The sequence below is a fragment of the Callospermophilus lateralis genome, chromosome 3 (genome assembly GCF_048772815.1).
Source record: "Callospermophilus lateralis isolate mCalLat2 chromosome 3, mCalLat2.hap1, whole genome shotgun sequence".
NCBI lineage: Eukaryota > Metazoa > Chordata > Mammalia > Rodentia > Sciuridae > Callospermophilus > Callospermophilus lateralis.
The window spans coordinates 86,932,089-86,956,861 of record NC_135307.1 but is presented as its reverse complement, the minus strand read 5'-3'; the positions used below and the strand labels follow the sequence as shown (position 1 = coordinate 86,956,861).

At 38.8% G+C, this 24,773-nt stretch overlaps 1 protein-coding gene across 1 annotated transcript in view; it reads right to left on the bottom strand.

Moving 5' to 3' along the window:
- Bub1b (BUB1 mitotic checkpoint serine/threonine kinase B) overlaps nt 1-19,073 on the bottom strand; it is a 54,435-nt gene extending 35,362 nt beyond the window's left edge. The window contains exons 1-5 of the mRNA XM_076849386.1: nt 18,884-19,073; nt 16,565-16,711; nt 11,549-11,608; nt 10,737-10,881; nt 5,826-6,022 (exon numbers count right to left, since the gene is read on the bottom strand). Coding sequence (XP_076705501.1) covers nt 5,826-6,022; nt 10,737-10,881; nt 11,549-11,608; nt 16,565-16,711; nt 18,884-18,933 — 599 coding nt within the window. The 5' untranslated portion in view covers nt 18,934-19,073. The remainder of the gene's footprint in view (nt 1-5,825; nt 6,023-10,736; nt 10,882-11,548; nt 11,609-16,564; nt 16,712-18,883) is intronic.
- Nucleotides 19,074-24,773: the final 5,700 nt, after the last annotated feature.

Here is a 24,773-nt window from a genome sequence, read left to right as displayed (position 1 = left end):
TCCAAACAAATTCCTGGAGTTTGGAGTCCTCTGTTCTGGCTTGGAGCTAGGAGAAAAACAGAAAAATTTCACATGGAATCTTTAATTATCAGCTTAGCTACAAGATAAACTACGCCTATTCTTTCCCAAATCAAGAAAAATACTCCACTATCATAGAATCAAAAGAAGATTTTTTAAAAATCTATTCCAAACTCTTAGGAATAAAGAGAACTCCCTTGAGATCAAAGGATCACTTGGCTAGAATGATTTAGGTCCTTTAAAAATCCATGTTTGAAATCCTAGTGACTTGGGAGGCTGAAGCAGGAGGATCAAGAGTTCAAAGCCAGCCTCAGCAACTTAGCAAGGCCCTAAGCAACTCATCGAGAACTACATATATAAATAAAATACAAAAAAGGGCTGGGAATGTGGTCCAGTTAAGTGTCCCTGGTATGGGGGGGGGGGAACCCACAAAAAAGTCCATGTTTGATCCAGGTGTGGTGGCAATCACTTGTAATTTCAGCTGCTCAAGAGGATTAAAAGGGCCAGGCCAGGCAACTTAGCAAAATCCTGTCTTAACATAAAAAGAGGTAGGAATATAGTTGAGGAATATAGTTCAGTAGAGTACTTGCCTAGTATGTGCAAGGACCTGGGTTCAGTCCCCAGTATTGTGAAAATTAATTAAAAAAAAAAAATAAAAATTCTAAGTTTGACCAATTAAAAATACTCTGAAAATCATTATCATAGGTTGATCAGGATCAGAATAGGGTGACTAAGACAATAAAAGTCATAAAGTTTCCCAACAAATTTTTATTATAACTTTGTTTTTTTGTGGTGCTGGGGATTGAATCCAGGGCCTTGTGCATGTGAGGCAAGCACTCTACCAACTGAGCTATATTCCCAGCCCTATTATAACAATTTTTAAAATTTACTTTATTAAAGCTGGTAGAAGTTTGAAAAATAAATATCCTGTGCTGTTGCCACTTAAGTATTATCAGAAAGGTAAACGAACAAATATAAAGAAGAACTTGCAAGTGCTGACTGGGATGAAATAAGGTCACTATAGCCTCTCTCTTTCACACTGATTAGGATGAAAACTCTAGACAACACAGAAAAAGAGCAACTAACTGAGGATTCTAAAAAGTAAACAAAAGCAAGTAGATTGTAGAGAGGAGTTAAAAACTTAAATAATTTAAGCAGGGTTTTTTCCTGTTTTGTTGTTTTCTTCCGTTTTCTCTTATGGTTTAGAACTGTCGCAATGATGGTGTAGTAATCTAAAACTCCTAGGAAAAACACCATTTTTCTAGGTAGAAGAGTGAGAAAAAGGGAGTCTGAGGACCAAAAAGCAGAGGAAAAATACTGAAGAGGAATAAGCAAAAGAAGGGGATTTCCTAACTCAGTACACGAATTGGTACAAGCCCTGGGCTCACACTATGTATGCACAGAAAATGCTCTGAGAACCGAACTATAATATAAACCACTACCCAAGTCTCATACCAGTCCCTGAGCATTACAGAAACCCCTGAGCAGGACATGGGATAGAACTAAAACACCCTAACAAAGGTCTTGAAAACTGAACTGACATCTCAACCACCACTGACATAAAGTGAGAAAGAACTTTTGAAACCTGAAGTTTGGTTTTCTACTAAGACAAAACCAAAAATTCTCCAGAGAATATCAATCAACAGGACTCAGTCTCATAACACAGTATCAGACACAATCCATAATTATTTGACACATGAAGAACCAGGAAATTGTCGCCAGTTCTCAAAGGAAAAGACAAATAATAACCAACATGGAGATGACCCACATGTTGGTGTTTTCAGAAATTTTAAAGAAGCTATTACAGCTATGCTCCATGAGATAAAGGTTGAACATTTGAAATAAATGAAAACACAAAATTTTTAAAACAGAAACTATAAAAGAACAGGATGTGGTGGCACATGACAGTAATTCCAACTACTCAAGAGGCTGAGAAGATCACAAGTTTGAGGCAAACTTTGGCAATTTAGTGAGGTCCTGTGTCAGGCTGGGGATATAACTCAGTTGTAGAGCACCCTGGATTCAATCCCCAATATTGCAAAAATTAAAACAAAGGTAATAAAAAGACTGGTACTCAAAAGAGGCAAGAGGATTGCAAGTTGGAGGGCATCCCAGATAATTTAGTGAAACCCTGTGTCTCAAAACTTTTAAAAATATAAAAAGGGCTGGTGGTGTAGTTCAGTGACAGAGCAATTGCCTGGCAAGGGGATGGAATGTAGCTTAGTGGTAGAGCTATTGCCTAGCATGCATGAAGCCCTTGATTGAATCCCCAGTATTGATGGGGTGGTGTGTGTGTAAAATCAAAATTTTTGTAACAGAAATTCAAAAAGAAAAAGAAGAAAAGTATTTTTTTTAAATAATGGCCGAGCCAGGGACAGTGATGCATCCCAGTAGTTTCAGAGACTGAGGCAAGAAGATTGCAAGTTCAAACCAGCCTCAGCAACTAAGCAAGACCCTAAGCAACTTAGCAAGACCTTTTCAAAATAAAACATAAAAAGGGTTAGGGGTGGCTCAGTTGTTAAGCATCCCTGAGTTCAATCCCTGGTACATAAAAAAATAGATAATTTTCTTTAAATTAAAAATAAAAATATGTGGCTCCATGGTTCTATCCCCAGTACCAAAATAAATAAATAAATAGTAGTAACAGACAAAAGGTCAATAAAGTAAATTAAAATTAAATACTAATATTCAAATAATCCCAAAGAAGTAGGAAACAATCTATAGAGGAAACAAACAACAAAATGAATAAGAAAATGGTAGACCTAAATCCAATACTATTCATAATTCTATTAAATGGTCTAAACATACCAAAAAAAGAGACATATTTTGAGATAAGGAAAAAACAAGACTCAACTATTTGCTCTACAGAAGAAACTCATTTAAAACATAAAGATACAAATAAAAGGAAAGCCATTTAAAAACCTGTGGCACAAATATTCATAGAAGCATTATTTCATAATATCCGAAAAGTAGAAACAACCCAAATGCCCACTAATGGATACACAAAATGTAGTACATCCATAAAATAAAATATCACTCAGAAATCAAAAGAAATTAATTAATACATGCCACAACTATGTTAATCTATGACGATCCTTGAAAATACGCTAAATAAAAGAAGCCCGTTGCTAAAGACTATGTATTACAGGATTCCATTTATGTGAAATGTCTGGAATAGACAAATCCATAGACAAAGAGCAGATTAGCAGTTATCTGGAACTTAGGAAACTAGGAATGGGGAATGACTATTAAGGATTGGGTATTAAGAATATTCTAGGGCTGAGGGTTATAGCTCAGTGGTAGAACATTGCCAAGCAAGAGGAAGGCCCTGGGTTTGAGCCCTAGCACCCCCGGCCACACAGAGAAAAGTTCTAAAAATCTAATCACGGTGTTGGCTGCACAACTCTAAAGCTTTCAAAAAACTAGAATGAAAAAATATAGATCATGCAAACAAAAAGAAAGGTGGAATGGCTTTGTTTTTTATTTTGGTTTTGGAGATTTGAGTCCATGGCCTTATACAACTAAGCATAATACCACGAGTTACACCCAGCTTTGGAATGGCTGTAATAAATACCAGACCAAGTAGACTTCAGAATAAAGGAGTACAATCAGGGATAAAGGCGTCATTATATAATGGAAAAAGGGCCAATTCTAAATGTGTATGTACTTAACAATATAACTTCACATTATATTAAGCAGTTAATAGGACTGAAAGAAGAAAAAGGCAAAAATCACAATTAAAGAGACTTTAAAAGTCCTCCCAGGCCAGGAGCATGCTGGTCATCACAGGGATTGGGAGGCTCAGGCAGGAGGATCACAAGTTCCAGGCCAGTGTCAGCAATTTAGTAAGATTCTAAGCAATTTAGCGAGACCAGGTCTCAAAAAGTAAAAAGGGCTGGGGATGTGGCTCAGTGGTAAAGCGCCCAGGGGTTCAATCCCTAGTACCAAAAAAAAAAAAAAAAACCCAACAACAATAAAAACTCCTCCCTGTAATTGTTAGAACAAGTAAAGAGAAAAATCAGCAAAGATACAAAAGGTCAGATCAGATCACCAATCAACTTGACTTAAATAACATTAACAAAATAAACATTTTTTTGAAAGTATATGGAACATTCACCAAGATAGACCATATCCTAGATGATGAAATAAACCATAACAAAGAATTAAAATCATACAAATTATGTTCTCTGATCACAATGGAATTAAACTAGAAATCAATAACAGGGAGCTATCTGAAAACCCCCAAAACATTTCCTAATTAAATAACATTTCTAAATAAACCATAAGTCAAAAAGGAGACACAAAAGAAATTAGAAAATCTTCTGAGTGAAAATGAAAACATGACATATTAAAACTCATGAGATGCAGCTGAGGGAAATTTAGAGCATTAAAGGCTTTTATGAGAAAAAAAGGATTAGAATCAATGATCTAAGCTTTTACCTGAAAATAGAAAAAGAAGAAATAGTTGTACCAAGCAAGAAGAAAGAAAAGAACAGAAAATCAGAATGAGAAATACAGTGATCCCAGAAGCAAGTTCTGAGACACAATCAATAAAATTGATAAACTTCTATTGGAGTGAGAAAAAAGAGACAATACAAATTACCACTATCAGGAATGAAAGAGAATATTGTTTTGAACAACCAATAAAAAAAAAAAAAAGAAAGAGAATATTACATCACCTGGTAGACATTTAAAGGATAATAAAGTAATATTATAAACAACTCTGTGCCCACAAACTCGAGAACTTAGATGAAATAGACCAATTCTTTAAAGATTAGAAAAAAAAATATCTTCTAAAGTTCACTAAAAGAAATCATACCTAAATAAAGTGAAAAAAAATATGTTTATGTGCAATCCTAATAAAAATTCCAGAAAGGTGAATCTAAAACTCCAGACATGGTGGCATACACCTATAATCTCTGTGGTTCAGGAGGACTGAGGCAGGAGGACTGAGTTCAAAGCCAGTCTCAGCAACTTAGAGAGGCCCTAAGCAATTTAGGGAGATGCTGTCTCTAAATAAAATATAAAAGGGGCTGGGTTTGTGGGTCAGTGGTTAAGTGCTCCTGGGTTCGATCCCCACTACAAAAAAAAAAAAAAAGAAAAGAAATTACATACTTTATTCTTTAAGAGTTAAAGAATAAACAGACAAGACTACAGCTGGAAGAAAATATTTATAAATCAAAACATATCTGACAAAAGGTTTGCATTTAGAATATATAAGGAAACTTTACAACACAAAAGCATTATTATAAATCAAACAAGAGAGACTCAAAAGTCTATATACTATATGACTCCATTTATATGACATTCTAGAAACAGCAAAACTATAGGACTGGAGAATAGATAAGTGTTTGTTAGGATTCAGATTAAAATTAGGTATTAACAACTACAAAGGAATAGCATCAGGGAATTCTCTTAGGGGGTGTGGAACTATTCTATATCCTTTTTTAAATTTTTTTTTTAAATTTTTTAGTGTAGTTGGACACAATACTTTTATTTAACTTATTTATTTTTATGTGGTGCTGAGGATTGAGCTCAGAGTCTCGAACATGGAGGCAAGCGCCCTACCACTGAGCCACAACCCCAGCCCCTATTCTATATCTTAATTGTGGTGACAGTTAAATGTATATTCATTTGTGAAAACTCATAAAACCATATACCAAAGAAAAATATGTCTAAAAAAATGAATAGTAGCTAAGTAAATTTAACTTGCCAATACATCAGGGAGCATTTCATTCAGAAGCAAAAAGACCATTTATTTCTTAATTTAAAAAAGAGTTAAGACAAGCCGCAGAAAAGCACTTTACCTATGTTGGGACTGCAATCTTTCCAGTGGTTCAGCCTTCCGTTGAATCCCTTCCTGGAATATTGCATCTGCTTTCTTAAAGTTTTCTCTAGCTTCATATTCTTCAGCCCATGAAATGTAGAACTGAGCAAGCGAAATGCCAATCCCTTGGTTGTGCAAATAACTATACACATCCAAAGGCTCATTGCATAAATGCCCCTGAAACAAATTAAAAGTGTTAACAGTTAACCAATTTCTTCCATTTATGAAATGCCTGTTACGTGCCAACACATTTACTACAATATAAATTTGGTAAGGACCATACTTGAAGGCCGCAAAAGAGACAAAAGAAAGAAATTAATTTGTAAGAAAAAGGAATGGGGAGGAAAGACTTTAAGAAGCAGTGATATTTAGGCTGGGCATGGTGATTCGGGAAGCCAAGGCAGGAGGATCACAAGTTCAAAGCTAGCCTCAACAACTTAGTGAGACCCTGTCTCAAAATAAAAAATTAAAAGGAGGGCTGGCTTAGTGGTAGAGCACTTGCCTTGCACACATGGGGCACTGAGTTTGATTCTCAGCACCACATAAAAATTAAAAAATAAAATAAAGATATTGCGTCCATCTACAAATAAAAAATATATATTAAAAAATAAAAATGACATGGAATATGGCTCAGTGGTAAAGCATATCTAGGTTTAATCCCCAATACAAAAAAAAGAAAGACTGGGCTGGGGTTTTGGCTCAGCGGGAGAGTGCTTGCCTAGCAAGTGTGAGGCCCTGGGTTTGATACTCAGCACCACATAAAAATAAATAAATTAAAATAAAAGTATTGTGTTCGACTACAACTAAAAAATAAATATTAAAAAAAAAAAAAAAGACCAAAAGCTTATAAGCAAAGGAATGAATGATTTGGTCAAATCTGCATTCAAGAAGGTACTTTATGTCAGGTTAGGTGGCCCACACCTATCATCCAAGTTACTTGAGAGGCTGACGCATGAGGATACCAAGTTCCAGACCAGTACGGGCAACTTAGACTATCTCAAAATAAAATAACAAAGTCTAGGGATGCAGCTCAGTGGCGGAGCACTTGCTAGTGAAGTCCTGGATTCAAATTTAGTACCACCAAAAGGAAAAAAAAATAACTTTGTACAAGCAGATACAATTCTAGTAGCAAAGAAGAAAAACAAAAACTCCAACGTTTTTATATCTCATTTTAACATAATCATTTTATAGTTTTGATCATAATAAAATCTTATATCATTCCACTCACACTGTACCATTCTTTTTTTGTGGGGGATGGGGATTGAACTCAGAGACACTTGACCACTGAGCCATATCCCCAGCCCTATTTTGTATTTTATTTAGAGACAGGGTCTCACTGAGTTGCTTAGCACCTCACAGTTGCTGAGGCTGGCTTTGAACTCATGATTCTCCTGTATCATCCTCCCAAACCACTAAATTACAGGCATGCACCATTGTGCCCAGTCATTCTTTTTTTTTTTTTTTTTAAATCTGAACTTTTTTGGCAATAAGTTCAATATCACTTAACATAAACAATATTTACAAAAGCAAATTTACATTCAGAATAGTCTATTTGCCTGATGTCATACAGACACAATTTGTCAGTACACTAAGCAATCACAAAATAGTTTCTTAAGTCATAGTTTGAGCATACACTACCAGAAAAGAATAGAAATGCTATTGCAAGTCCAGATTTCCTAAAAGCAGACACTGAAATGGAGGTTGGCATGTAGGAATGCTTACAGAGTAATGTGGTTGGGCTCAACATCTGGGAAGAAGCGAGGATACAGAAGGTACTGGGCTACAAAGCAGACAGGTTGACCACATGAGGAGTTAAGTCTGGAGTTAGGATGGCTCTACAGGGTTTTCTCCAGTTGGGATGGGGAGATCAAGTCTTTGTATCTTTACATGGAGAAGTCCAGGGTTATAGGCCCCAGTGAGTGGGCATGACCTGGGGTGAGGCAGGGCTCTTCATTAGGGGAAATTCCAAAAGAGAGCTAACAGCTGTGAATAGTCAGCCAACAGCACTACCAGCAGTTGGGGAAGGAAGTCCTTTGGTTCTGAAGGGTTATCTGGGCAGCTGGGTCTAGTACACAATACCAAAACAATTATAAACAAGTAAAAGTAGAGGTATAAAAGTAGCGTATACCTCTACTTTTATACTCTACTCCAGGCAGTAAAAGTATACATAGCAGAATATTCTTTCATCATTAATTTTCCCATGATGTTGTTTATTCTCTATTGTTGTTGTTATTATTATTTTAGATACTGGGGATCTAAGCCAGGGGTGCTTTACCACTGATGCACTTCCCCAGATCTTTTTATTTTTTATTTTGAGACATGGTCTCACTAAGTTGCTTAGACTGGCCTTGAATTGTGATCCTCTTCTCTCAGCCTCCAAATCGCTGGGATTATAAGTATATGACATCATGTCCACCTCTTCTAAATTATTTTTAAATGAATGCATAGGGTTCCATTTAGAAGACACTCCATAATTTAATTATTCACTATTACTGGATATTTCAACAACTTTTGCCCAATTATAAATAATTCTAAAATATCTTCATAAATACAACCTGTAACTTTTGACTTTAATCCCTTAGGATAAATTCCGAGAACTATGTGTAAAGTAACAAGTTTCTAAGAGGATTATTAAAATTTTAAATGCTAAAATTTAGTAAGTCACAATTTACTAATTTCACCATATTCTTATCAACATTAGAAACTAAAGACAGTTCCTAATTTCATATAAAAATGGCATTTTAAGCTGGGTGTAGTGGTTCATACCTACAAACTCAGCTACTCAGGAGGCTAAGGCAGGAGAATTCTAAGTTAGAGGTCTCCCTGGGAAACTTAGTGAGAAACTGTCTCAAAATAAAAGGACCAAGAGCTGGGCATGGTGGTACACACATATAATCCCAGCTACTCGGGAGCTGAGGCAGTTCCAGGCCAGCCTGTACAACTTAGCAAGACCCTTTCTCAAATTTTTTAAAATGTTTAAAAGGGGAGGGGATGTAGCTCATTAGTAAAGTGCTTGCCTTATACGTGTGAGGCCCTCGGTTTGATCCCCAGTACCTCAGGGGGAAAAAAGGAATTTCAGCATTCTAATGTAGGAGTTTTTCATTAAAGAGACTGCCATTTCTGATTCTTTGCTACAAAGAAGTCTGCTTTCATGTCTAGTTTTTCTGGATTATCTAACCTAAATTAAGTCCTACTAATATGTGTTCCCACAGACTCAGTTCTTTTCCTTTTGTAACACTTAGAATGTATGTTTCAAAATCTGTCTTCTCCAATAAACCAGGTTCCACAAAGGCAAAAAAAAAAACCACTCAGTCCCTGTCCAGGGTTTAATAAGAATGTTGAATAAATGAAATGTTCCCCTTATATCTCTGAAAAAAAAAAAACAAAAACAATATTACATAGCTTAGTTTTGCAGTAATTCAGTAAATGGGGTTTCCTTATTTATCCAAATTAGTGATTTTTTTTTCCTCATATGTGTAAGTTATAATTCAGAGTATTATCAGTTAAGATACAGTCCCTGATACCTGTTACTATATAAAGCTTAAGCTGGGCCTAGTGGTACATACCAGGCAACTTGTCAATGTCCTGCAGAAATCAAGATATATTATGCCTTCAAGATTCACTTAATTTCCTATACTTGTGATTTTGGTAATTGAAATAATACTCCTCAAGAGAGATATTTTAAGCTGGGTGCCATGAAGCATGCTTGTAATTCCAGCCACTCAGCAGGTTAAAACATGAGGAATTCAAGTTCAAGGCCAGCCTAGACAACTTAGTAAGACCTTATAACAAATAAAAAAATAAAAAAGATTCAGGATATAGCTTAGAGGTAAAGCACTTGCCTAGCATGTAAGAGACCCTTAGGTTCAATCGTCAGTACACAGGAAAAAAAAAAGATTTTAGTCAGAAATTTTATCAGTTTCCAATATTTTATTACAATATCTGTGAACATTCTAAATATTTATTGCTTCCTTTTACCTAATTTCTTTTAGGATAAAAGCAAAGAAATCAATATTTAAGAAAAACTGTCATTATCTTATGAAAAATGTTTTCATGAAACAAACTCTCAAGAATATTCTAGAAATAAAAGAAATATATGTCAAGTGAGATGGTACAATGTGGTCAGTGGACATTTTTGGCCATAGCAATATACAAGGTGAAAGTCTAAAAACCAACACAACACTAAAACATCACTTTTTAAAATATTTTTTTAGTTACATGGACACAATATTTTTGTTTATTTTTATGTGGTCCTGAGGATCGAACTCACTGCCTCACATGTGCGAGGCAAGTGCTCTGTCACTGAGCCACAACCCCAATCCAAAAGACATCACTTTTTTAAGGTAATGATTTTCATAAAGGAGAGAAAGGGATACCAGAATCACCCAGGAAGCTTTTCCCCAAACAATTGTACTCTCAAGTATTTCCTGCATATCCTTCTCCAGTATAGCTGCATGACCCAATTTTGTTTAGAATAAACAAGCAAATAACTCAAATCCATTGAGAGATCTACATACTTTATGATCAGTCTTAAAAGGTTGTGTGATTAGGGCTGTGGTTGTGGCTCAGTAGTACAGCACATGCCTAGTAAATGTGAAGCACTGGGTTCCATCCTCAGCACCACATAAATAAATAAATAAATAAAAATAGATGTTGCTAAATCCATCTACAGCTAAAAAAGGGGACGGGTGTGATCAGGGGTACAAAACCTCATTATGCTATATTTAAGTCCATCTTTAAGTGGAACCAATTTAACACATACCAGATATTTGTTAAATGTTTACTGTCTCCTAAGTGGCTCATGTTTTACCACTGTTTTTGTATACTATAAACCTCTAGAGACAACCTCTTGGTTTAATATTTTAAACTCAGTGCCTTGAGAAAGACTTACCAATTTAAGCCAGAGATTGAGAAATCGAGGATCACTATAATAACGTTTTTCTCCTTGTAATGCTTCTACAGCTCTTTCTAATAATGTTGACATGTTACTCTCCTTCCCACCTTGAGGATAGTTTTGTTCTGTCCAATTAATATACCTGAATAGAAAGAAAAGGAAAAGAACATTTAAAAAAAAAAATTATAGTTGTAGATGGACAACATGCCTTTATTTTGTTTCATTTTTTTAATGTGGTGATAAGGATTGAACCCAGTGCCTCACATGTGCTAGGCAAGTGCACTGCAACTGAACTACAGCCTCAGCCCCATTGAAAAGAACATATTTCAAGTTGAATGTATACTTTTGTTCTGGCTCCAATAATAATTCTTGATTTTTTTAAGCAAAAATATCTAAAATGTTGAAGGTATGTTTCTTGAGAGATCCTCAAAGGCACATCCTAAGACTACATTTCCCCAAGTATCCCTAATATATGCTTCTGGGAAATACTGGGGATAGGGACAGAAAGGTATAGCTCAAAGTTGCATACCCTAAATTGTACATTTCTTCAATATTAAGGGGAACTGGGAGGGTAGCTCAGTGGTAGAGCACTTGTCTAATGTGTGAAGTCCTGGGTTCTATCCCCATCACCAATAAACAAACAAAACCCTCAGGAAGACACACTATGACTATTTTGGGTCTCTGTGCCCCCATACCACTTTCTATTCTGACTATTCACTTTCCATTCCTTACACCCCAATTTTAGAAATATAGTCATAAGAACTTCATCTAATATTTCTGTCACCTTTTTAAAAAATAAAAGCACCCACCTATCCCAAACATCCAGAGGGTCATTTCCAGCATAAAATCGAATTTCAGATTCAAATGCCCTGAAATTTAAGCAAAACATGTTAACATGTGTAATATATATAACAGACAATTAACAAGTGTCGCTTCCATGATCTAGATAACTGTACTAGAATATGAGGGTTTGTTAAACAGAAAGAATAGAAATAACAAAGATGATGACAGGCACAGTGACACACACTTTTAATCCCAGAGACTCTGGAGGCTGAGGCACAAGGAATGTAAATTCCATACCAGTCTCGGCAATTTAGTGAGACCCTATCTCTATATAATAAAAAAATTTTTAAAAAGGGCTGGAGATATAAGTAGTTCAGTAGTTCAATCAGCAGTCCCTGGGTTCAATCATCAATACCACAAAAAAATCAAATCAGAAATTCCCCAAATTGATCTATGGATTTAAGCAAAATCTCAGCAGACTCTTTACTAGAAATTAACAAGATAATTTTAAAATTTGTTTGGAAAAGCTACACTTGTAATCCCAATGATTTTGGAGACTGAGGCAGGAGAAGCACAAGTTTGAGCCCTACCTGGGCTAAAACTTGGTGAGACAGTACAGTCTCAAAATAAATAAGGGGGGGGGGGGTTCTATTGATTAGCACAGTAGGAAAGCATCCCTGGGTTCAATCCCCAGTGCTGCAATAAATAAATACATACATACATACATACATACATACATAATATTTGTCAAAAGTTACAAAGTCAACATCAATGCAACATAAAAGAGTCCAGAAACAACCCACACATATGTGGTCAATGTGTTTTTTCCCCCAAGTACTGGGGATTGAACTCAGGGACTTGTACATAACTAGGCAAGTACTCCATCACTGAGCTATATCCTCAATCCTCAAATGATTTTTAAAATTTTTTTAGTTGTAAATGAACACAATACATTTATTTATTTATTTACTTACTTACTTACTTATTTGAGGATTAAACCCAGTGCTTCACACATGCTAGGCAAAGAGCTCTACCACTGAGCCACAACCTCAGCCCCAGTCAAATGATTTTTGACAAGGTCCCCAAAGCAATTCAATAAGGAAAGGGAAAAAAAACTTTAACAAATGGAGGTAGAACAACCAGACAGCTTCCATATCAGGATAAAAACGTTTTACTTCAACATACACCATACACAGGGATAAATTTAGCGTGAATCATACAATTAAACATAAAAGTTAAGACAAATAAAATAAGGCTAATAATTATGACTTTGAAGGAGAAAAATATAACAGGACACAAAAAGCACTAGCCCATAAAAAACACGAATTGAACTTCATCAAAATTAAAGATTTTGTGGTTAAAAAATGAACAGAAAATTTAGAACTAGGAAAAAACATCTGCAGCACATATTTGATAAAGGACTTATATAGAGTACATAAAGAACTCCATTACTCAGGAGGCTGAGGCAAGAAAGTTTGAGGCAGTCCTCTGCAACTTAGACACTGATTCAAAATAAAAAATATAAAAGACTGGAAATGTAGCTCAGTGGGGGAGCCCCCCTTGGTTCAATCTCCAGTGACCCTCTCATAAATTAATAATTTAAAAACTGGGCAAAATGTCTGAACAGATGGTGAACAGACTCACTAACACTAATCACCAGGGAAATGCAAAGTATAGCCATAGTGAAATACTACATATCACTATGATGGCTAAAATGAAAGACTGATAACACCAAATACTGTCTAGGGATGTAGCTCAATGGTACATGCCACTGGGTTTAATCCCCAATTCAAATAAATAAATAAATAAATAAAAATCTGAGCATTTCACTGCATGTACATTATACTTAAAAGAAATCTCCAGAGGGCTGGGATTGTGGCTCAGTGGTAGAGCGCTTACCTGGCATATGTAAGGCACTAGGTTTGATTCTCAGTACCACATACAAATAAATAAATAAAATCTTAAAATGTCATCAACAAGTAATAAAAATATTAAAAAAAAGAAAGAAAGAAAGAAAGAAATCTCCAGGGCTGGGGCTATATAGCTCAGTTGGTAGAGTGCTTGCCTCATATGTACAAGGCCCCGGTTCAATCCCACCACACAAAAAAAGCACCGCATAAAAAAAGAAATCTCCAGCTGGGCACAGTGGTGCAAGCCTATAATCCCAGTGGCTTGGTTTGGGAGGCTGAGGCAAGAAGAGGATCAAGAGTTCATGAAATGAGATGGACATCATTATCCTAAGTACATGTATGAAGACATGAATGGTGTGAATATACTTTGTATGCAACCAGAGATTTGAAAAATTGTGCTCTTTATGTGTAATATGAATTATAATGCATTCTGCTGTCATATAACAAATTAGAATAAAAAATTAAAAAACAAAACCAAACAAACAAAAAACCTGTTCTGGGCTAGGGATGTGGCTCAAGCAGTAGAGCGCTTGCCTGGAATGCGGGGGCACTGGGTTCGATCCTCAGCATCATGTAAAAATAAAGATGTTGTGTCCATTGAAAACTAAAAAATAAATATTAGAAAATTCTCTCTCTCTTAAAAAAAAAAAAAAAAAAGTAACAGCCTTTGGAACAGGAGTTCCCTGTGTTTCTCCTTTGCTAGCAAAGCAATAAACCTTCTTTTTCCTTTTTCAAAAAAAAAAAAGTTCAAAGTCAGTCCTCAGCAACTTAGTGAGGTCCTAAGCAACTCAGCAAGACCCTGTCTCTAAATATAAAAAAGATCTGGGGATGTAGCTCAGTGCTAAAGCACCCCTGAGTTCAATCCTTGATACCAGAAAAAAAAAAAAAAAAAAAAAAACTCCAGGGCTGCTGGTTCAGTGTTAGAGCACATAACACAAGCTTAGCATTCGGGAGGCCCCAAAAAATACAAATTAAAAGAATCACCAGTCCCTAATGACCAACTAAATAAAATTAGGATGAGAGAGCAATGAGTTGAACCATTCATGTGAGTTTTGATACTATTAACCAAAATGGAGAAGAAAAAGGAAGGTCACTTATGAGAGGAGAGTGCTTCCTACATTAACTGAAACATTTATCTAATTACCAATAATTCTTGACTTACAATAGTGTTACACCCCAATAAACATGAGCTGAAAATATCTACCAAGAATCATAGTTTAGCAACACAATGCATTGTAGAGTACAGGTTGTGATTGACATGGAGCTGCAGCTCACTATTGCTGCCCAGCATCGGAATACAGTTGTACTGCATACACAGAGCCCATGAAAATATCAAAGTATGGTTCCAACTGAACACATATTGTTTTCACACCATAATAGAGTTGAAGAATCATAAGTCAGACCATCGTAAGTCAAGGAACATCTGTTTATGTTATAGACAGACAAAAGGATAGTTAGAAGACAAGAAAGAATTGTCGATAGTTAAGCAATCTTAGAAGATATGAATATGTAATGATACAGAGGGCAAACAACAGAGACTTATGTGAGAAACAGTTGAAAGTCTTCAAGAAAAAAGGGAGAGTAATTAGAGAAGCGGAAAAACTAGGATAATGTCACAGAAACCAGGGAAGAACATAAAGAATAAAATACCACCATTTCTGAAACAAAAATCATAAAACATAATGCTTTTAAAGATCCAATGAAAGGCAGGAAAGATGGTACATGCGTGGCCTATAATCCCAGTGACCAGGGCCAATGAGGCAGGAGAATGTGTTCAAGGCAATAGGGAAAACCCCAACTCAAACAAATAAAAAAGACCAAAGAAATGAATAAGGATGCTCATTACATTATACCCAAAATTCTAATTTGCCAGTTGGCAGAACTGGTAAAAACAGATATTCTAGTTTAACTTTAAAAACCAAACAAAAAAGCACATTTATCAAAGCATGTATTAGTAGACAAAAGAAAAACCCATAGGTCTTTTGCGTAATGTAAGAGTATTTTTTAGCTTTTATTTTTCCAGAGTTTGTCATTCTTGAGAAATTTTCTAATGAGTTACACATAAAAGATAACAGATTTGCTGGGCACGGTGGCACACACTTGTAATCCCAATAGCTCGGGTGGCTGAGACAGGAAAATCATGAGTTCAAAGCCAGCCTCAGCAATGGTGAGGCGCTAAGCAACTCAATGAGATCCTGTCTCTAAATACAAAATAGGGCTGGGGATGTGGCTCATGGTTGAGTACCCCTGAGTTCAATCCCCAATACCAAAAATAAATAAATAAATGACACTTCCTCTTAAAAAAAAAAAAAAAGAGCAGATTCAAGCCATGTGTGCTAGTGCACACCTGTAATTCCAGTGAATCTATAGACTGAGGAGGCTCTCAAGTTCAAGGCCCACCTGGGAAACTGAGGAAAAAACCCTAAGTAAAGTAACTTAGTGATCCCCTGTCACAAAAAATAAAAATGGTTGGGGAAGTGGCTTAGTAGTAAAGCATTCCCTGGGTTCAAAATCCCAGTACAAAAAAAAGGAGATTCTGGCTGGGGGTTGAACTCATTGGTAGGAAATTTATCTAGCATATTGGCATTCTTGGGTTGGATTCCCAATATTACAAAAAAAAAAAAAAAAAGTAGAGTCATTATTACTCAGAATCCAAGGAAGCAATCTCTTTGATTACCATCAATGAATTAATTCTGTTTAAGAGTCCAGAATGATATAATACTTATGGGAAACCTTGTAACATTTTGCTTACTTTATGTTTATCATTGCCCCCATATAAATTTTATTCTTGTTGATAACAGAGTTTGGGTGATCCACAACCAAATGAAATCCTATAGCCCTTATCTGCACCCCACCCCCGTTATTTATTTATTTATTTTTATGTGGTGCTGAGGATTAAACCCATTGCCTCACACCTGCTAGGCCAGCGGTCTACCACTGAGCCCCCTTGTTCTTAATAAGTTCTTGAGAAGCTCTTTCAAGAGCTATTGTATAATAAGAAAGTTATTGGGGAACAGATTCTTCAACCACCAAATTTTTAAAAACACTCCTTATGACATCCTTCATGGATCCACACCTGTATCACAGTTACGGATGAATAATGACAGATTGAGCCCAAAGCATTTTACATACCATTTCTGCTGCTGAAGTGTTGTGTTACAGGCAGATTCTTGCTGTGCCAGAGCTTCCTGAAGAGTGGACATAATTCGTCCCTGCCTTAAGGGTTGTACATTTTCTTTACTCAGCTCCCATTCATCTCCTTCCAGGGACATGGCTTCACTGAGGAGGAGGAAACAAAACTAAGTCTGAAACCAACACTGATTTATTATAGCAGTAGATTATAAATGTTTTCTGATAGGTGAGTATTCATTATCTTTGGGTTGAATATGATGAGCTAGCACATTAGTAGTGTCATAGTGTTACACTTCTAAGCTTCTGAGCCTGTCACCTGGTGTCCAAGTTTATGGCTGTAATATGGCCTAATGGAAGAGGGAACTTGGCAAGGGTTCTGTAGATAGTATTGCAAGAATAAAGTTTATATGGGCACAATGGCACTAGCCTGTAATTCCAGTGGTGACTGAGGCAGGAGGATCACAAGTTTGAAGTCAGCCTGAGCAACTTAGGAAGACCCTGTCTCAAAATAAAAAAGGGCTGGTGATGTAGCTCAGTGGTACAGTGCTTGCCTAGCATAAATGAAGCCTTGGGTTCAATGCCCACTCCTGAGGGTGGGGGGGAAAGGAACAGGGTGGGCTCAGTGGCAGAGCTTGCCTAGCACAAACAAAGTCAAGTTCATTCCCTAGTACTACCAAAAAAAAAAAAAAAAGTGGATTATTCTACCTCAATGTCCCAAACTGAGCTAGGCCTGTCCTCTCCCTCTTCCTGCTTTTTCCAAGACCCGCTCCTCCTAGTCTTCCTTCATCTCAAATAAATGGCAATTTCATTTTTCCAGTTGCTTAAGTCAAAAATTAGTACCAGCCTTGTTGCCCTGCTCACTGCTGTCAATCATTAAATCCTGTAGTCTCTACCTTCAAAATACATGCAGAAATCAATTCTTAACAATCAATAAATTCTTAACATCTCCAGTTTTCAGTCTTGCTCAAATCACCCTCTTCTCTTTCCAGGATTATTTCAATAAGGTCTTAATTGGTTTCCCTGCTTCCACCTTTTCTGCCTTTAGTCTATTCAACACTGCAGCTAAAGAGATCCATGTAAACCCAAGTCAAAACCAAGCTCAAAACCTTCCAAGGAACCTGGTGCTGTGACGCACACCTGTAATCCCAGCAACCTGGGAGGCTTAGACAGAAATCAAGTTGCAGGCCAGCCTGAGCAACTTAGCAAAAAATCTGTCTCAAATTGTTTTTCTAATTAAAAAATAAAAAGGGCTGGGTGATAGAGCACCCCTGGGTTCAATCCCTAGTATAGCAAAAACAAACAAAAAAAACCACAAAAAAAAAAAACCTTCCAGTGATTTTCTATTACAATCACAGCAAAACCCAAGCCTTTAAAATGCCTGCATCTTCACTTCTTGGGGTTGATTTCCTTCTCTACTATCCTGGTTTACTGTGCTACAATGACACTGGCTTTGTACAGGGCAGCTTCCTCCCCTAACCCTCTTCTGGGGCCTTTGTACTTCACCCAGATATAGGCATGACTAGCTCTTGAAATTTCCTTCAAGGAGGCGGCCTTGGTTCAAACTTATTTTTAAAAATAACACTCCCTATCTTTTTATTTTATTTTATTTTAGTACTACCCACCAACTAATTTTTAATTTCTCTTGTTTGTCTGTCTTGCCCACCATCATCCCTACCCAGAACTTAAGCTTCCTGAGGGTTGGGATTTTTATTTCTTTTGTTTACTGGTTGCACGCAGTGCCTAGTAAGTGGTCAGTAAACATTTGTTTCGGTTAAGAACTCTCGACTTTGCGCTTATCCAGGTATTGTGAATTCCATAAGGTAAAGGCATACTTAATCCCAGCCTAGAACTGGTATATTTTCTTATAAAAGAAAAGCAATAAATGTGCAGGCAAGGGCTTTTTAGATCTCTATGCTATTGGCAAAATGATAACATCTAGTATTAGTTATCTGGAAGCAGTTACTTTACAAATACTTTTGAGTCCTCCCAGGAACCCGTAAGGTGGCATTAATATGTGCATTTTCCCTATCTAAGACGTGTCCGAGGCAAACAGCTAGCGAACGGCCAAACTGAAACACACAGACGACACTACAAATCGCAAGCTCCTGTGTGGACCCGACTGAGGCCGCACAGACTCCTTCGCTTTGAAGCTGGACGCCAAAGGATTCTCACGTGTGCTCGAACCGCAGCTTCGCCACCCGCTGCATTGAATCCAACAGGGAGGCGGCTCCGTGGGTCCTCAACGCCGAGCCGCTGCACCTGCCAGGCACCCTCGGATATCGCAGAAACAGCTCCCAGCAGCTTTTCTCCCATACCTACCTAAGAGCTACCCCCTCCTTCGTCGCCGCCATCCGGCGTTCCCGGCTCATGCTCTCGCTCTAGGTCTTTCCTCAGGACCGCCAACCGTCTGGGCTTCCTTCAGAAACCTGCCCCTAGAGCTACCCAAGGGACCAGGGGTACTCCAGGACAAAAGCATTCACCGAACTCCCTCACAAACCGACCGCCTCACGTCCTCATTCCTAGCCGCCAAGTTTCAAATTTAACGGTCCTACGCGGCTAACGTGGCTACGCCCCTCTACTCTTCCCTGCTCGCGCCTCTCTCCCAAGGCATTACGGGACTTGTAGTTCATCCCGGATATAGCCCGCGTGGTCGCAGTGCACAACGGGAGTTGTAGTTTACAAGATCCACAGCCGCCCAGGTGCAGCAGGCACTACAAATTGTTGCAGGTGAGCTCTGCATCCGAGCTCTAAGGTGGACCTCTGAACCGAGTGATGGATACTTTAAGCACCAGAATTTCTTTGGCGTTTGGGAAGTGTCTTTGAGTAAATGCATTTGGCCAAACTCTCAGGTGCTGCAGCCTAGTTCTGTAATTCATGGTGCTATGGCTCATTTTGGTTTTTTTAACCTTACATTAATACTGTTTTCGCATTACGTTTTCTTCCCCTAAGGTGTCACCTCTACAATTCAATTTGCACCATTTCTTCTAAACTATCTTGGAAGAGTATCATTTGTTCTTTCGATTTCAGTCTTTCTTGTAGCCTAGTCAGAAGTTTCATAAACTATGGTACAACAGATCACAATCAGAATGAATCCCTTGATTATTGTGTTAGGGGGAAACAGAAGTAGGTAAGAAAGGGAGACAGAAGAGCAGAGGGTGCTCTGTTGTAAAGTATATCTATAGTACACATCTACCTCTTCTGTATTTATCACTGTTGGGTGAGTTTCCCCACTCAGGTCTTAACTCTTTGGAACTCTATGCAGGCCCATCAAAACTTACCTGTCCTGTGTCTCTCACTTAGCCACCATAATGAAACATAGAAATTAAATCATACTGAAATGTGACTAACAGTTAATGCTATTTCCACATAATGTTCTAAGATGCCAAGAGATATTACAGGGGAATAAATGTTTTATATTCAATTGTTTCTGAAATGTGTAGTTAAAAGAACAGCTCTCTAGGCCCCTTAAAATGCCAAAGTGCACCATGAATCTCCAAGGGAAGGATATAGTAACTTCCTATTGCTTCTGTAACAACACAAACTTAATAGTTGAAAATGATGCAAATTTATTATCTTATATTTTGATAGATCCAGAATTTGACATGGGTCTCATTGGGCCAACCAAGGTATTGGAAGAGCTTTTTATTTTCTGGAGGCCCTTTGGGAAAATTTGTTTCCAGTTTTTTGTTTGTTTGTTTTTTGGTACTGAGGATTGAACTCAGAGGTGTTTAACCACTGAGCACATCCCCAGCCCTTTTTATTTTTTATTTTGAACCAGAGTCTCACTAAGTTGCTTAGGGCCTGGTTAAATTTCTTAGGCTGGCTTTGAACTTGTGATCTTCCTGCTTTAGCCTTTTGAGCCACTGGGATTACAGGTGTGCACCACTATGCCCAGTTTGTTTGTTTCCAGTTTTTTGAGGCATCTACTGGCATCCTGTCTCATGGCCCCCTTCTTCCTTCTTCAAAGCCAGGCTTTCATTGTTACATCTCTCGCTGACACAGACAGTAAAATTTCGTTGCTTTATAAGGGTTCATATGATTAGATTGGGCTTACGGGGATAATAGAGGATAACCTTTCCATATTCAGGTCCTGGACCTTAACCACATCTGCCAGGTCCTTGCCACATAAGGTAACAGATTTACTGGTTCCATGGATTAGGACATGGACATTTTGGGGAACCATTGTTATATTGTGTGCATGTATAAATTTGTAGCAACAGATTCCACTGTTATGTATTATTACGATACACCAATAAAAAAGTACAAAAAATAGCTATATCTATCTGTATCAGTGCCTCTTAGATGGATCTAGCTATTGGTCTATGATCTTGCACTTTGTCTTTTGGAGATATGTGCATTCTGGATTGTATAAAGGCCAATTTCACTACTTTTATCATCATGTATCATACAAAAATCAAGCTTTAGCAGGCCAAACACTCCAGAGATGAAAACCTTTGGGTCTCCAGGGAACACCTGGATTGATTACTTGTTTACTATGCAACCACAGAAGGAGGAGGGACTATTTGGGGATAGGATGAAGCTCAAGGAGGACAGAATTAGGGATGATGGGCCTGTGCCTAGGACCAGAAAGGATACTGAATCTGGAAAAGCAGCATCACCATGCTTGCTAAACCCTAGCAGCAGATTGGCCAATCAGAACAGCATCTACATGTTGAATTTACCAATGATTAGGTGTCTTAAGGTTGAAGAACCAATGAGAAGGAAGTATAATTAACCAAACCAAGTTGTATTATCAAGAGAAAGGGAAGAAGAGGGTTAAAAGAAGCATTGGCCCAGGACTGGGGGCTGCTTGCTGCTGCCCAGTTGCATCTCACAGTAGCTGTTTCTGACAGGGTACTAGGGAACTCTCCAAGGACCTGGGTTTCTCTTTCTCCAGTTCAATGGAAACTCCTTTCTGGACTATATACTGCTTCTTTTCTGCAGAAGCACCCTACTTTTTATGGTCTTCTGAAAATGTTGGAAACAGCCTGACCTAGAATTTTCACCCTGATACATGTAACAAATGCACATGCTGAATGGGGAGATACCAGTTATCAACTTTTCTGCATCTGGCAGAAGAGAAACGTAAAAGTCAGAATAGATCACAAGCTGAGAACATAAGCAATTATATGGCAGGGTTGTTGAGAAACAAGGCAAGATGCAGAGTTAAATAAGTTATCTAGGTATTAGGAAGTGCAAAATTTGTCTGTTTTACCCTAGCATTATCCCAGCTAGTACTGTGTTCTAAGCAGATCTTGAAGAATTTTAGAGAGTTCCCCACTTTTGGTGATTGTGCTTGTTTTACACAAGAAACAAAGTGGCAGTGAGATTCACCCATGGTGGAAGAATAGAGTAGGCTTTGGATGCTGTCAGCTTCTTGTTACAAGTCCAGTGCTCAGGGCACCAGCAACCTCATCTCTGAATTAAGGGATTCAACCAGTACTCCTATGGGTAATGTGTGACCCACACATTGATGGGTGGGGCCTCAGCAGGCAATTTTCTTTGTCTTTGAGGAAGAAGAATGGTAAAGGTAGGAGGTTTGCCATAGGTTTGGAGGGAGCTAGAATGGGGAGGCCACATAATATTCATCTTGGACAGGTCCCAAGGATTTGTTGCCTTGTGGAGAGAGTCCTGTAGACAACTGTCATAGGAACCAGTTCTGTATGATGTGGCCTCCAGCAGTACTGACTTCATGCCCAGGTGCTAAGGGCATGGTATCTCAAGGATTGGCCATTTTGAGAGCACCAAGAGGTCACCTCTGGGGCAAGACATTAGCACCCCATAGCAATAGAGGTGAAATGTTCTCCACTGGCCTCAAAGGGGACAGAATTGAGGATAAGGGGGCAGTGCCTAGGACCAGAAGAGACTATCAAACAAGGGGGCTGGAACAGGAAGGAATCACAATGCCCATACTCTGGAAAACACTCAGAGCCCTTGAGAAGGGTTAGAAAGAGGTCTCATTCAGGGCCACATATAAAGATATATAAATTTTGCTGCACCCAAGGCTGCCTAGACAAAGATATAAATGGTGACCTGTTCCTGCTTTTTCCATTCAGAGGGGGGACCTTCAAATGTTCGTCTGCCTAGAGAGGCTTTATCTTTCTAATTCACACGAAGCACTGTGTGTGTCAGTTGTGGCCCTGGGACTGAAGGTCCTGTGGAAGAGCTAGTGGAATTTTCATTACTAGTGTTCATGTGACTCCATAGCTCTGAGGCCTGAAGAAACCAGTCACTTACTGCTCTGTCTGTATTGAAAGGGTTGTGGGGATGGCTCCTGGAGGAGGCAATCAGTGTGGGAAGTTGACAGGAGGATGGAGTGCCTGAGGGGTGGACCTGTTCAGGATCCCCTTGCATTTCTGTCAGGCAGGCTTTCTTGCTCCCTGGCTCAAACATAGCCTGGTGTAGACTGTGCAAAGTTGGCTTCTGACATTCTGAGGGGCCCAGCTGCAAAAGGCATTCTTGCAAATCTGAGCCCTGAGTTGAGGAGGTAATTACAGCCTATGGATGGGAGGGATGAACCTCTCCTGCTTCTATGTACAATAGGGTCTTCCCTGTGACAGCTGCCACAGGTGATCATGTTGGGTGTTGGATCTGCTCTGGGCACACCTCTCACTGTTGGCTCAAGCCAGCCTGTCAGTTCCATAGCTCCCCTGCTGGAAACACAGGGTGCCAAAGCTTTCAAACATCCCCGCCTCTCTCTCCTTTCCAAGGAAAAGCCAGAGATCAGAGACCCCCAGGCTGGGAGGGAGCCAAATGATTACAAACAATTTAATTTGGCTGAATATGGGAGCTAAATTGGCCACAGATATATGTAAGATGATTCAGAGAAGAATTAAGTGAGTCAGCAAGCTATTTTACCCTTGTTTGTCCCTCGACCCTTGTTCTTAAATACTATCCTTTTTTTTAGGGAAGAAACAACCTGGAGGTTTAGTTTCCAGCTGAAATTGGTCAACATTCTTCCTTTACAAAACAAGATTGGGAGGCCATTGGAAGAGCTGAACTGGGGCCCCTTCAAGAGCAATTCAGAGGTGTTGGTAAAGATAGCACCCAGAGTGCTTCTCTTCCGGGAGCTCAGGTCCATGACACACTGAAGGCGCACGAACCATCACCTCCAACCCCTGTGAATGGCGCGAATTTTGAATGGCGAGAACTCTCAGCCAATGAAGAAGTAACAGCCCATTCGCCTTGCTCCTCCTCATCCTGTGTTAAGCCCATAAATATCAATACCCTGTTCGTGTTCGTTCTCTTACTCTCTCTTGCTCTCTCCCCCCTCCCCCCTCCCCTCTCCCCCTCCCCCCTCCCCTCTCTCCCTCCCCCCCTCCCCCTCCCCTCTCCCCCTCCCCCCCTCCCCCTCCCCTCTCCCCCTCCCCCCCCTCCCTTGTCCTCTGTGACTGGCCACTACAATCCTGCTAATAAAATCTCCCACAGGTAAACGGTTGTTTTGGCTTGTTGAGTTTAAGGAGCTTTTCCATCCTCCTTTACAAGAAGAACACTTCATGTTTCAGAATACCGGGCCTACTCCAGGGCTTGAGCATGCCACAGACAAATACCTCAGTTTTTTGAACTTGTGAATCACACAAGCTTCCCTTCTTCTCTGTAGGGGTCTTCAGGACACGTTGCCTCTTGGCAGTGTCAATGCCTTTCTTCTAACACAGGCTCCCAGGCCAAAGTAGAGAGAAAAGAATCCAGAGCTAGGCAGTCAGGAAAAATGTCATTTCAGAAAATGTCATCTCTTAACAACCAAAGACAAAAGAAAGGACTGAACACCTCCCAGATCATTCTGGGCCTGTTTCTGATTTTCCATTCAGTCCCCTTTTAAGGAATTATACAAGGTGGTGGGCATTCCAAGACAGAGGCAGGGATGTTTGCTAGCTTTGGCCCCCCTGTGTTTCCAGCAGGGGAGCTATGGAACTGACAGGCTGGCTTGGGCCAACAGTGAGATGTGTGCCCAGGGCAGATACAACACTGAACGTGATCACCTGTGGCAGCTGTCACAGAGAAGACCCTACTGCACATAGAAGCAGGAGAGGTTCATCCCTCCCATCCATAGGCTGCAGTTACCTACTCAACTTAATTAAAAAATAAATAAATAAATAAAGAGGAATTGGACTAGCAGCCAAAGAAGCTAGGTCCAGGAACCCTAGCTTTTCCAGAACCAGTATTCCCCTCACTGGAACATATCAGCCATGGGCCAGGGTGTGTCAGTTTT